We start from the raw sequence: 15,441 nt of genomic DNA, 5'->3' as shown, positions 1-15,441 counted from the left end.
AATAATTTAAAATAAACAAAGAAAGCATGAAAGAGGAAAATAAGTGTAAGCCTGGAGACACACCATGCCTAAAGGATCTTTAGAACTGAAGAAAAATAATAAAAAATAGTCAAAAACAACAAATTCCAAAATAACCAAGGATCAGGGTGGAGTCATTTTTACACATCGCAGATGATGTGAGGTGCTTATTTCACAGAAGATCAGACAGAGGAGACGAAAGGAAACTCACCTGAAGAGAACCAGAAGTACAAGAGCACAATGAGGAGTACAATCAGCACTGTGATCACAATGGCAGCAATCCCCGCAACAGTCAACCCTGTATCTGCATGAAAGAAAAGACAAAAGAAGAAGGGCTTCACCACATCGTCTCCAGCTTTTTTTGGTGGCAAACAGCCGTCCAAATGTCCCTGAAAATCTCACAAGCTCAAGCTGCCCTTTCCATACGGAGCCCATTGTGTGTTAACTCGCACACACAATCTCCTGATATCGCAATCCCATGATGACGCAGTCCACCAGGGTGGACAATCCTGACGGCTCAGATTCCGGCTCACTCCTTGAAATGCTTGGGCTTTGTCAGAGTCCAGACTTCAAGTCTTAGAGCATCTGCATGGGTTCATAATGATTAGCAGCCACTGAGAAGTGTTTGAGATCCCAAAGTGATCTGAGCATTTCATTATAATTTAGAGTATACATATATACTGTGTATATATATATATATATATATATATATATATATATATATATATATATATATATATATATATATATATATATATATATATATATATATATATATATATATATATATGCACAGTATGTGATACAGTATCTGCCAAATAATACAAAAAGTACACGACACGTGCTTCACCCTTATTGGGGTTCATCAGGTGTACATACTTTTGCATCTGCATACGGGGACTGAACCTCGGATGTCAGCACCTGAGGCAACTCTCGAGGACGTGGTGGATGTTTGCCAACTGGCCGACCAACCAAAAGTTTTTACCTGGAAAGTAACCACCTAATAATATGATTACGACTCAGACTTACAAAAGAATATATATATTGTGATGGACGGCCGGCAACTCAACCCGGCCAGGACGCCCAAAGAGTCGAAGGATAGGGGAAGACAGCTACTTTGGGACACTGCCTCTCCCAGGATGCTAGATGGTGATTTTTCTGGGATCTAGAGTTCGGCTTCACAGCCCTGCTGGGTACCGTGAGTGCCACCAGGAGACACTGCAGGAGGACCTTAGGACTCTTATTTTCTACATAGCCCAGGAAGTGATAGAAGGTCATGGGAGCAGAAGCCCAGAAATGTTTTCGGGCTGAAGAAAAACTTAAGTTCTCTATCTGACCCGGAAGTGCTTAGTCACATGATCAGAAGGATGGAAGTGCTTACGGGTCGGACACTATTTAAAGGACTGCTGAGAACCCAGCAGGGGAGCCACAGTCGGGTGGAGATGAACAAAGCTTGTTGGGAGTTATGGAGGAGAATATAGAGAGAGGGAATTATTATTATGTATTGTTTTCATTTAATTGTTCATTGTGGCTGTGGTGCTTGGGGAGCATTGTTGGAGGAGAAGAAAATAATTAAAAATCTTCTTGGTGCTTTCACCTGGTGTCCTGAGTGTCTGTCTGTTGGGTTTAAAGGGGCAACACAATATATATAAATATATATATATATATATAAAATATGTAAATATATATTGTCTCACACATGCGATTAGGCAGCTAAAGGGCTTGAAAACTGTAATACTACATCAGACCAGGGGGTGGCGGAGTGTGCTGACTGTCTCTCGCAGTTTCTTGTAGATCATTCTCGGGAAATCCCGTCAGGTTCTGGGAGAAGGATATTGCTGCACACTGGAGACATTATGGGCGGATCTGAAGGTGGGATAACTGTAAATGCAAGTGGATAGTATTGGCTAATTCAGAATTTCGACGAATGAGATTATTGTTCCTCTATGACAATCAAAAACTCACCTGTCCAATTACCAACGTCTGAAGATTGTCTATCAAGTGTAACTTTAACCAAATGTTTCACAGTTCGTGATCCGTACAGCTTTGAGGTTCCGCCTTATAGAGTTTCCTCTTAAATAACCTGCCGTTGTACCAAGCGACGAAACTCCATTAAACGAAAAGAAACAAAAAAAAAGAAGCTGCGGTGATGAAACTCCATTAGACAAAAGAAAGAGAAGCGACAAAACTAATTGCTCGTATTTTTGACAATGGAAGCAAGTGTGCTTCGAAATGAAAACGTTTGAAAGTTGCAGTTTTTTTCGTATTTTTAATAACTTTGTTTTGCATGGTTATGTTTGTACCATGAACCTTTACGTTTGTATTAATAATCAGTTTCTCTGTAGTAATTGATTTTATATTCAGTGCTTGAAGTGGACCCGCACTCAGAGGGTACCGGCAACTCTTCAAATTCCACAAGGCAAGCTTCACGAGAACTCCTCGACTGTGCATGGAAGACGGAAAAAACTTTTACAAGCATCTAGGAAACTCTTGATGAATTATTCTGTCGTGAAGTAGGCTTTTGATAAAGTTCAGATTGACTACAGTGGTGCACCATGTTACCTTTTTTATTTTCAGTTTAGTTCCTTATATTGGAGTAATGTGTCTAAATTGTAATCCCAAGTAATCTGCGATGTTATTGTACCGTCAATTTTAATAGAATTTCATGGTAGTTTTGTGCAGATGATGCCTGCTATTTCTAAATTGTTAAAAGACTTTCTTGCAATGGGCAGTGCGCCACTAAATTATAGGTGAGTCAGACTGACAGTCGTGATGTTCACAGAGCCTTTCCGTTTATTTACAAGTGACATTTATAATTTTTTTCCTTTCAGCCAGCTTGCTACAAGAATATCTTCAGGAAATTGGATGTTGATGAAAAATCAGGTAAACTGCAAACACCCATCTGTTAAACTTGTAATTCACTTGTAGTGTTTGACTTTCACGTGTGTCTTTCTTTCTTTCCTTCTCTTCCTAGAACATCCCTGCTGGTTCAGTAGACTGTGGAGTAGACATGTTGATGGTATGTGAATATGAACTGTAAGTTTTATGTAACTTTACATTTGTGTTTAGATTGTGTAGGATTTCAGTACTTTATCTGTTATCCCCTGTCAGTCTGCTCTTTATCTGACCAGGACGGACCCTTTGATATCACTGTCAGTCTTTTAAAGATGCTTATATATATATATATATATTCATGTGTGGCATACCTTTAATTGTGGCATTCATTTAACATGCCCTCCACTATTAATGACACCCCTTATAAAGATGTTAATTTTAAAAATTATTTATTTCTTGATGAGGGCTTTGTTTTTCTTTGAATGAAATTGTTTCAATTAAAAGTCAGATGTTTGTAATTTTTTCAGTGCAAGGTGACATTTCTTTAGCAAACAGGGATTTTATTTGTAACCCTTCTTACTAATTTTTACAAGGGGTGCCAGAAATAATGGAGAGCACTGTATTTATCCTTTATATCTTAGGATGACGTGTCTGTGACTTCCATATTACTTTAGGTAGTGTCCAGATTGGAGTATTCATAATACTCTGAAATAACTGATGTATTCTAAAAAACTATTGAGATCACCATGAACGAGAGTTTTTGTAGTGAACCACAGAGGAATTCTCACAGTTTGAACTTTATTCCAAAGTGTCACTTTTATGAGAAAACAGGAGTGTTCAGACCCAAACCAGACAGCCAGAATAAGACAAATCCTTCATGTGACAGTCTGATGTATTTATTTGTGTGTCTCCACCGTGACTGTGTGACTGCAGAGGGGCAGCGGACTCGAGAACAAGGGGCTCAGGTTTATGAGGCTGCAGAGATCAGCAAGGCCTCCAGGAGGACTCAACATAAAAACTGTTGGAGTACATCATAAAGGGCCATGGAGCAGATGACCACTTGCTGGTAACTTAGTTCAGATAACAAGTAAAAATTTGTTATTGTAATCTATAGCAAAGAGCTATGATGACTTTATAGCACCAAACTCTTGTATTTGCTTGTCCAACAGGCTGTTGTGCCTGAAAAGGTCTCATTCAAATGGTTTAAAAACGATGAATATCCTAAAGGTCACCGGGTAATGACCTCTGTACAGTAGAAGATAAGGAGCTGACAGATGGCCTCTACAACTACCTGATGAAGTAATGTCAAGAGCTGTAGGTACCTTTGAAAAGATCGACACCCCGAGCTCACATCATTCTGGATGTGCTGATTTGGCTTTAGTGAGTCTCTAATGAGTACAGAAAGTGTCTCTATGAGTGACGTCCTCTCTGTTTCTGTGTTTGTGATCGGCTCTTATTAAAGCTCGAGGAACACTTGAGAGGATTTCTCTATCAGAGGTAGAAGGTCTGCTCATTGATGGACCAGCAGACGGTGAGTGGGACGTCATGTGGTGCTGGGAGCAGACGGTCCTTTCTTTTTATTTTCAGCACCATTCTTCTGTTAATCAGAATACCATTTTACTTGTAGTGAATTTAGACAAGAATATAAACTAAATACATATTAATATAAATATTTGTTTAAAGTGAAATTCAAAATACGCATTAATACACTTTTACTATTGGTGAAAGTAAATCTTTTTTTTTTATTTTAAAGTGAGTGAAGAGTTTGACAAACTTGAGCTTCAACTGTTGAAGTAGAAAGACAGACAGCATCACTGAGGCATCTCAACTTGGGATTCCATCTTAGCACCTCCTCTAATAAACGCCTCACTGGCTTTACTGGTCTTTGGCTTTTTTTATTTCTGAGTGTTAAACTTACTGTGCATAATATAGTTGTGTAGATTTGATTTAACTATTGATGTAAATAATAAAGGACACTTTGTTGATTAAGTTCTGTATATTTGAAATTGTCTGTGTATCTGTTTTAGCCAATTCATGCCATCTGCATTTTTTCTTTAATTTTTATAACTGCATTGTACAGTTTTATTACTTTTTTGAACATTACAAGCAAACATGTCTATCATCATTCCATATTATTTATATATAATATATAGAAGTGGGCATGTTTTAGTATATTCCCCGATCAGTCTGTTTGTTAGAATGCACAAAGAAGATGAATTTTTCTTTCAGTTCAACTGTCCCATCATTATTGTTAATTGTAAATATTTCTTGAAATGGTTGTACAATTTATACTGAATAATCATTAATAACACTTTGTTTTTGGTAGTGACAATACTGAGTGTTTTATTTTGTGCTGACCAATCACCTCGTGTATTAACACAACTAGAACTGATAGATGTGAGCAGAGCCTCCTCTCGTATCAACACCGTCTACAAATGGCACTCTACTGGACTCACCGCTAATCCCACAGCTTGGAAACTGAACATCCTGATCAAGACTTTACTGTTCACTTACAAACATAATCTACAACAATAAGGGTCTTACTTATCTTTATTTAGGAGTGACATTTTCAATAAAACCTGCAATGTCTTTAACTGAAAATGCAGCTTGTATATAAAGGAACAAAATTAAAGGAAAAGGATTGAATACTCCTTATAAATGGAGAGTAAAACCTTTGAAGCTCAGTATTCTAAAACCGTAACTCACAGCTAGAACCTCGTTATTCTAAGAGAGGGCTGAATTCAAAGACACCCTGAAAATCAAAGAGGAAAAAAGGATGCAGCAGGCAGGCAGGCAGACAACTCCATTTTGCCAAAATTTCATTGCAGAAACTCCAAATTGTACTCAGTAGTTTGTATGCTGCCATCCCCCCCACCCCCTTTCCCCCTGCCTGACAACATCCTAATGAGACAACAGATGGTGTCCTGGGGGATCTCCTCCCAGATCTGAACCAGGGCATCACTGAGCTCCTGGACAGTCTGAGGTGCAACCTGGTTGGCATCAGATGGACTGAAACATAATGTCCCACCCAGAGGTGTTCTATTGGATTGAGTTTAGGCGAGTGAGTGTGGGGGCCAGTCAATGGGATCAACTCCTTCATCCTCTTGCCACACAAGACTGGGCATTGTGGTGCACCAGAAGGAACCAGCATAGGGTCTGACAATGGGTCAGAGGATTTTATCCTGATACCTAACAGCAGTCAAGGTGTCGTTGTCTAGCTTGTAGAGGTCTGTGCATCCCTCCATGGATAAGCCTCCCCAGATATACCATCACTGAGCCACCACAAAACCAGTCATGCTGAACAATGTCATAGGCAACATAACGTTCTCCAGACCCTTTCACGTCTGTCACATATGCTCAGGGTAAACCTTTTCTCATCTGTGAAAAGCACAGGGCACCAGTGGTGGACCTGCCAATTCTGGTACTCTATGGCAAATGCCAATCGAGCTCCACGGTGCCCACTAGAGGACATTGGGCCCTAAGGCCACCCTCATGAAGTCTGTATCTGATTATTTGGTCAGAGACATTCACACCAGTGGCCTGCCTGCTGGAGGTCATTTTGTAGGCTCTGCCAGTGCTCATCCTGTTCCTCCAGTGGGTCCTGCTGATGGGTTAAGGACCTTCAACAAGAGGCCTTGTCCAGCTCTCCTAGAGAAACTGTCTGTCTCCAGGAATCTCCTCCATGCCTTTGAGACACAGCAAACCTTCTGACAATGGCATGTGGTATTGATGTGCCATCCTGGAAGAAGTTGGACTACCTGCTACCAGCTCTGTAGGATCCAGGTATGGCCTCATGCCACCAGTACTGACACTGACTGTAACCAAATGCAAAACGAGTGACAAAACAGATGAGGAGGGAAAAATGTCAGCAGCCTCCAGCTGTTAAACCATTCATTCCTGTTTTGGGGGGTCATCTCAGTGTTGCCTCCCCAGTGCACCAAAGCAGCTGAAACTGATGAACAAGCCCCTCTGCTACTTCACTGACCAGATCAATAGCTCAGAAGTTTCATTGACTTGATGCTATACTCGGATTAAAAAGGGTTCCTTTATTTTTTTTAAGCAGTATATTCAGTATATATACAGTATATATAGAAAACTACATTGATGTAAACCAGTTTGTCAGTATAAACCTACAGTGCATCCAGAAAGTATTCCCAGCGCTTCATCACTGTTTCCACATTTTGTTATGTCACAGCCTTATTCCAAAATGGATTAAATTCATTTTTTTCCTCAGAATTCTACACACAACACCCCATAATGACAACGTGAAAAAAGTTTACTTGAGATTTTTGCAAATTTATTAAAAATAAAAAAACTGAGAAAGCACATGTCCATAAGTATTCACAGCCTTTGCCATGAAGCTCTAAATTGAGCTCAGGTCCATCCTGTTTCCCCTGATCATCCTTGAGATGTTTCTGCAGCTTCACTGGAGTCCACCTGTGGTAAATTCAGTTGATTGACATGATTTGGAAAGGCACACACCTGTCTATAGAAGGTCCCACAATTGACAGTTCATGTCAGAGCACAAACCAAGCATGAAGTCAAAGGAATTGTCTGTAGACCTCCGAGACAGGATTGTCTCGAGGCACAAATCTGGGGAAGGTTACAGAAAAATTTCTGCTGCTTTGAAGGTCCCAATGAGCACAGTGGCCTCCATCATTCATAAGTGGAAGAAGTTCAAAACTACCAGGACTCTTCCTAGAGCTGGCCGGCCATCTAAACTGAGCAATCGGGGGAGAAGGACCTTAGTCAGGGAGGTGACCAAGAACCCGATGGTCACTCTGTCAGAGCTCCAGAGGTCCTCTGTGGAGAGAGGAGAACCTTCCAGAAGGACAACCATCTCTGCAGCAATCCACCAATCAGGCCTGTATGGTAGAGTGGCCAGATGGAAGCCACTCCTTAGTAAAAGGCACATGGCAGCCCACCTGGAGTTTGCCAAAAGGCACCTGAAGGACTCTCAGACCATGAGAAAGAAAATTCTCTGGTCTGATGAGACAAAGATTGAACTCTTTGGTGTGAATGCCAGGCATCATGTTTGGAGGAAACCAGGCACCGCTCATCACCGGGCCAATACCATCCCTACAGTGAAACATGGTGGTGGCAGCATCATGCTGTGGGGAACTGGGAGACTAGTCAGGATAAAGGGAAAGATGACTGCAGCAATGTACAGAGACATCCTGGATGAAAACCTGCTCCAGAGCGCTCTTGACCTCAGACTGGGGCGACGGTTCATCTTTCAGCAGGACAACGACCCTAAGCACACAGCCAAGATATCAAAGGAGTGGCTTCAGGACAACTCTGTGAATGTCCTTGAGTGGCCCAGCCAGAGCCCAGACTTGAATCCAATTGAACATCTCTGGAGAGATCTTAAAATGGCTGTGCACCGACGCTTCCCATCCAACCTGATGGAGCTTGAGAGGTGCTGCAAAGAGGAATGGGCGAAACTGGCCAAGGATAGGTGTGCCAAGCTTGTGGCATCATATTCAAAAAGACTTGAGGCTGGAATTGCTGCCAAAGGTGCATTGACAAAGTATTGAGCAAAGGCTATGAATACTTATGGACATGGGATTTCTCAGTTTTTTTATTTTTAATAAACTTGCAAAAATCTCAAGTAAACTTTTTTCACGTTGTCATTATGGGGTGTTGTGTGTAGAATTCTGAGGAAAAAAATGAATTTAATCCATTTTGGAATAAGGCTGTGACATAACAAAATGTGGAAAAAGTGATGATGTGCTGGGAATACTTTCTGGATGCACTGTATGACAAACAAGAAAATAAAATGCCTTACCAGTAATATCATTGCCAAAATAAATTCCCAGTTGTTCAGATTGAATTATTTAATGGCTGTGACTTGACAGCCTCAGTGCAGTGTGTGCTAAAACACCAGTAAAGTGGAGTCGTTTACAGCTGTACAGGGTGTTATGTCAGGGCCATACTGGAGTATACAGACTCTGTGTGTTATTAATATGCTGTTTGCTTGGGTAGTCATACAGGATGATGTCCAGCTGAACTCTCTGCCATCTCTATCCTGTCACCAGTCGTGATGCTGATGCCCATCACTGCCTGCTGTACAGTTGGACTCCTGACCTCCTCCTCCAGTCTCAGAGACCCTAAAGACAGGCTGATGTGTTCAGCGCACCAGTAGGACCTCATGGAGTCAAATGGAGGCTCAATGAGATATGAACTACAAACAAACATCTGTCAGGTTTTAGTCTCTAAATGTAACTTTTGAATAAATAATATGTATTATAATAAACATATATTTGATGATCTTAAAGAGGTATTTAAAATCCAAATAGTAATAAAGATCCAATTAAGTCAAATTATTGAATACCCTGATTAACAGGTGCACAGTCACAAAAACTGCAAAATTATTACTCTTTGTAAGGCATAATATTTGCTCTTCACAGATCGTTTAACATAGTAAACTTCATTATAAAAATAATAATTGAAATGTGACTATTAGCACTATGATAACTGTGTTTCTTACATTTAACATTGATAACATGTAGAGACAGCCAATGGATTCTTTAAAGTCACAATTTTATTGCCAGCTTTCTTAACGTTGTCTATTCCCTGATACCTGAACGTGAGAGTGTCAAGTATGTGATTTGTAATAATCTGTAATCATAATACAGCTAAAAACAAACTTAAATACGAGATTCACAGGCAAGAAACTGAGTAGAACTGCTGGTGTGATGAGAACAGACATGAAGACCGAAGAATATGTGACAGACATCAGCAAACAAAGAACAGAGGCTGACCTGTGGGCACAAGGGACTACAATGGAATATTAGGAATAAATAAATAAACGTGGATAAATACTAATGAAAGTAATAAAACACATATTAGGGTTGTATATTATAGAAGTAAAGATTTAACTGTGACAGTTTATTCAACATTTTAAATTGTAATACGTTTATAGCCCGTCTTTAAGGTGACTTGTTAAATGTAGGCGACTATTTCATTTGGACATTCGAGTAAACACCAACAGTCAAACATCTGTTTTAATCTGACTGACTCAGTCAAGTAGAGCCCACACTTAAGTCCACGTCAATCCGTTAAAATTAGACGGACACAAATTTGTATTGTTATGTTCATTTAAATTTTCTTCAGATGTTGTTTAGTAACAATAAATATCTCATATCCAAACTTTTATTATCATTATTTTTTCAGAGCCGCTAATCATAAATGATGGTTCTAAAAACACACTGCAGTGTTAATAATGCACTCGATAGAGTGTTATAGTGTAAGATACTGGCACCAGTAGACTATTGTCACAGATGTATTTTACGAATATACACTCCGTCTCTTACAGTCACTTTATCTTACACGCCCACCTTTACAAATTACACCCACCTTTCTTTTTACGTATCCATAAAGCAATTGGGTAAAGTGGAGCATGAATGACAAATAACACCGATTGGCAATTTGTTAAATAAAAAGATGATTGACTGCGACGTTTACATTTTCGATTGGCTAATCAGTGCCTAACGTTCGCAAATTTAATATATGATTGGCTGCAGTCGAAAATGATATTCACGCCCATTTTACTCCAGTTTGCAGCGATATCTACTTGGGTTCCGGTGCCTCTGATGATGTCACTTCCGGTCCCAAAGACATCACTTCCAGTTCCGGCATAGATGACATCATTTCCTCCACCAGCCCTTAAAACCGCCATCTTACCTCCACATATTCAGTTCGGTTTTTGACTCAGTCTTGTAAACTACTTAATCATTTTCAACCTTTTGCAGCCAGGATCATAATATATGGGTGGCTGCCCCAAACCTTAGTCGGCATAGTTGGCAGGATGGTGTATTCCCAGAAGAAAACGGGACAGGACCTTAAAACTACCCAGGTGGGAACGTACCGGGGCAGAATTTTTGAGAGGGGAGTTAGTCTGGGGGTCAGGTGTAACTCAGAACAGGCTTCACTCCCTATATATGAACCCGGGATAATATATAACCACAGGGAGAGTATGGAGGAGACTTACAGACGTGGGCTGGTTCCTGGGGAAGAAACGAAGGGGGCTCATTATGTTCTCTCAGAGAAGAGAGCTGAGCCGTCCATTGGGGTGAAGACCCCAGATAAATATGGACTTTCCCCAGGCCAGCAGGTGAGGATCCTAAAAAATTGGGAATTTAACCCAAAAAAGACTCCAAACAGTCAAAAAGGTTTGGGACAGCCACCCGTATATTATGATCCTGGCTGCAAAAGGTTGAAAATGATCAAGTAGTTTACAAGACTAAGTCAAAAACCGAACTGAATATGTGGAGGTAAGATGGCGGTTTTAAGGGCTTTATTTTAAGTAACTTGGCAGTCTCCCTGAACGTCTCCGAGGTGAAAGGCGTCCCTTGATCCGACACGCGCAAAGACCCCCACAAGTTCCCATGCGACTGCCTTAGACGTGGCTGAGCGCAAACCTTTTTGACTGTCTGGAGTCTTTTTGTGACAATATTTTTATCTATATTTTTTTAAATGTATGACTGGGGGGTCCACACAAAATCCCCATAAAATGGATGGAGCACACACAGAAAGAGACGTCCCAACCAAAAGTGTTGGGTCACCCCTTCCTGGATGAGAATGGATACACTGGGGGAGAATGCAAGTTAGACTGGCATGCCCAAGCGCTCCCCCTAGATGTCAGGTGGCAGCGTCCTGTGGCTTGAGCACTCATATTACTCCAATAATCTCGTGCTAGCCAGGCACTCCTTCATAGTTATATCAAAAATATTGCATAGAATTTATTTTTCTTTTTGCTATCTCAGGAATATGGAAGAAGCTACTGAGACATGGAGTTGAAGCAGATACCTTGACAACCTTTGAGAAGAATCAGGATGAGATACGGGGACATCTGAGCTATGAACTAAACACACAGGCTCGATGGACTGAATGATCTTCTGTTCTCTTTCACTTGTAATGAATTTCCTCTGACAGAAGTGAGCAGCCACAGTAGATGTGCTCCCTGAGTCCAAATCCCAGCACCTTCAACACTCTCAGCTCACTTGCAGGTCAAAATGTTTCCCTAACCCTAACCAGTGAGGCTGGTGGAGCCGTGGACGTGGCACATCAACCGTGTAGTCGTCGTGTTCTGAATGGCCGAACGTTAACTGAAGTGGAGCACAAACGCTCAGGCATAATGCACTGACCTCTCCTCTGTGGCACCACAAGTGTGAGAAATACAACATTCAAGTTTGGTGCGGTTGGTAAACTTCTCTTGGGGTTCGTTTAATTTGCTGTAAACATTTCACAAAATAATCAACAGTAGAGGAACTTTAGTTTATTCTAAACTAACAAGTGACAAATAAGAGTTGTATCTAAGATTCCAGTAGAGATTCACACCTAAAGCCATGTTTTTGAGATTCTCCTTTGTGAAGACCCGCAGACTGCACCATCAGAGTGGTCTTTGGGAGATTGTGGATATACATGGACTTATGAAGACCTTCGACCTGATAGCCACAAGCAGCTTTAACTCAGGTGGATCTGTGAATAGCAGACGGACAATTTGAAAACTCACAAAGTAGATGTGGAGCACAAACCTCCCTGGCAGAGAACAAGTAAGAGAAGCAGTGGGGGACGAAAACGTGATGAGTGAGTGTTGGTGAGTGAACAGAGCCAAATTACAAATGAAAACTGGCCCCATGTATGAACTGCTGGCATGAGCACCAAGCCATCATCACGGCCACCACATATACAGACAGCACAGATAACCTCAGGGGACCACAGAGACTTGGACGATTCTTTGAAATGTGACAGAAGGCCCGACTCATTCCTGCTGAACTCCGTGCAGTGTAATGCGAGTTCATTCCTTTCAAACAGCTCTACTCACATGTGACGGATCTCCTCAGCGGCTCCTTCAGCGCCACGTGGTGCACCTCACAGGTCAGGTCATCATAGCTGGTCGGGGTGAAGCGGTAAACGCTCTCCGAGTTAAAGGTGCCGTCGGGGTTCAGTTGTGCCTCGGTATGTTGCTGGGTCTCAGCGTCCTTCCCACTTCTCTTCCAGACAAAAGTGATGAGCTCCGGGTAGAAGCTCCGTGCTGAACACGTCACTGTATTGTTAGTGAGAAGGTGAACCGACTCTGGGGACACGGAAACTTCAGGAGGAACTGAGGAAAACAAGAAATGAAAATTACAGGAAGGTCAGAAGGAGTTAATAAGACATGGAGCAGCACAGACGTTTTGGGCCCGATGTGAAGAGGACACCGTGAGTAAAACTGAGGAGACACTGAGAGACGTTTAAGTGAATGTAACACCGTCCAAGACTTTAGTGAATGGACAGAGGAATATAGGAAGCGGTGAAGACACGAGGAGACACAAAGCAGAAGATGCAAATTGGCAACTGGATGAGACAAACCAATGAGACACAGGAACATCTCCGAGTAGTCATCTTGGGATGAGAGCCCACCGTGATGTGCCCAGACCTTCTGGTGGGCAGTGGCACACTTTACGGGACAGGATTCTGTTATATTTTAATCAGTGACTCCGTTTATTTCCATTTCCTTTATTTCCATTATGAGGCTAAGTCAATAACTGTCTACCCTTTCGTGACCATTCGGTTTGGGTGGTCTGTACAGCTTTCCCCGCACACACATGTGTACACGCGGTGAGTCCAGGTCTCCACCTCGACTCGTTCACCTCTCCTGTTGTTTTCTAGGAGTAAACATGGCTGCCCCGTCCTCCATCTGCAACACAGAAGAGCAGTGATCTGCTTTTTAGGAGCTGAAGGCACCACGATGGCATACAAAGCCGCACAGCCAGCATGCATCTAGTTAGTGTACAATTTCGGTGGAATTTACAGCAATAATTATCACGGCCATACTTTGTGTTCACAAACAGCAGACTAGATGGCACATTGCTTGTCGTTGCTTTTCCTCAGTTTATTGCAAATAGGAGATGGCATAGTCTTGTCCTTGGACGTGATCATCCAGTTCCCGACAGGAGGAAAGGGCACTGGGGCAAACGAGGGGAAAGAGGCTGGCATTAAAATAATGACAGTGCACTCCAGGCCTGACATACGGTCTCAGTAGGCAGCTTCACCACCCTCGCCAGTCTCTCTCTTTATTCAGACACACTTGTGCTTACCTCGGATGGACAGGACGAGTGTGGCCGAGTCCAGCTCTCCCTTGTGCTCCACCTCACACTCGTACATCCCCTCATCTCGCTTCACGATTTTCTGAAGCAGCAGTGACGCGTTCCCTCTCAGCACGTCCTGTCTGAACATGGTGGCATCTTTCCTGTCAGTGTTTTGTGAACCTTCAAATATGGCCATTGGAAACCCATACTGTAACCACGTGATCTTCAGCTGGCTGGGGTCAATGGGGCCTGTGGTCACAGTGAAGAAACACTGCAGCAGGGCGTCTGAATTCCTGACAGCAACGACATTTTGCTCTGGTAAATACACGGTGACCGCTGCATGTAGACCTGGAAAACAACCACAAAAAGAAGAAGAAAGAAGAAAATGAAGGATCTAATGAGTGAACACAACTGACAACAGCAAAACCTCTGCTACAGGACATGTCTCCTCAGACCTGAATCATGAGGGCTTCCTTCTCCTGTCCTGTAACAATGGAGGCCACTCCTGAGTTCAGGTCACCGGGGGTCAACACCTTGCAGTAGTTATTCTGCTCTGGTCTAACGTGAGTCAAGTGTCCTGAACTGGTGGCTTGAGCCGTGAAGCCTTTGGTCTCAAGCAGTCCTCAGAGAACTGCACGTTGTGACAGAAGAGTGGCTGACAGACAGCATTGGTGGCATTAGCGCAGCTGAAAATGGGCTGTCACGGCATGAAGGAAAAATCAGTTTGTCTTGTTATGCTAATGACAGCATTACGGGTTCTAGTGACAGTGAAGCACACAGAGGTGACGAGTTTGCATAAATGGTGAACAAGGGTTCAAGCCCAGGGCCCCCTGTGCACAAAGATGCTGTCGGGCATCACAGACATCCCAGAGTTCTGTGGTGGACAGTAAGGTTTGAAGGTAAGGACCAGACATTCAGTCTGAAGTCACTCTTGTGTCACTAAGGGGGCCGTCATGAGGATCAACACAGGAGGCTGCTGCCCACACTTCACATGACGACGGCGTGGAGGACCTTGGAGCCTAGGAAGTGTCGGAAGGTAAAACTGGACACAGAAAAGTGTTCTTAAATCGTCCTACAGGTCAGTCGTAAACGTGAGTGTGTGCTGTTGGAGTGATGTCCTGTCTGAGGGACACAGGTCAGAGAAGGTTTCATTGTTTCCTTCTGACATATACTTGTAATTGTTCATTTGTCTTAAAACATAAAAACTTATTACCACCACTCAGTTACAAAAAAGAAAAAAGATTAGTGAATTACATTTTACAAATGTATTGTTATTTCACAATAATTATTGCATTGCTTTGTGAAGTTGTTGTGTGATTATGCAGAAGATATTGCCTGTGATGTCAAGTGACAGACAGATTAAAGTGAAAGTCCCAGGTCTACCTCTAGTCCTGCATGTGCCGAGGGGTCAGCGTCATTTAGGACCACAGGGAGCCGGAGCTCATCCCAGCAGCACTGGGTGTAAGGCAGGAGAGAGCCACGTTCAGCTCTTGTCACTTGCCTTGTGCCTCCT

General features: G+C 42.3%; 1 protein-coding gene across 3 annotated transcripts in view; it reads right to left on the bottom strand.

Moving 5' to 3' along the window:
* Positions 1–15,441, bottom strand: part of LOC114643031 (uncharacterized) — an 81,898-nt gene that overhangs the window by 64,542 nt on the left and 1,915 nt on the right. For 2 of the 3 annotated variants that reach the window (XM_028791746.2, XM_051934744.1), the window contains exons 2-4: positions 13,938–14,276; positions 12,683–12,961; positions 230–322 (exon numbers count right to left, since the gene is read on the bottom strand). The exons of the other annotated variant lie outside the window; for it this stretch is intronic. In XM_028791746.2, coding sequence (XP_028647579.1) covers positions 230–322; positions 12,683–12,961; positions 13,938–14,276 — 711 coding nt within the window. The remainder of the gene's footprint in view (positions 1–229; positions 323–12,682; positions 12,962–13,937; positions 14,277–15,441) is intronic. 3 annotated transcript variants of the gene reach the window in all.

The sequence above is a fragment of the Erpetoichthys calabaricus genome, chromosome 12 (assembly GCF_900747795.2).
Source record: "Erpetoichthys calabaricus chromosome 12, fErpCal1.3, whole genome shotgun sequence".
Lineage (NCBI taxonomy): Eukaryota > Metazoa > Chordata > Cladistia > Polypteriformes > Polypteridae > Erpetoichthys > Erpetoichthys calabaricus.
Note: the sequence above shows the minus strand (reverse complement) of the source record. Positions and strands in the feature narration are given on the sequence as shown.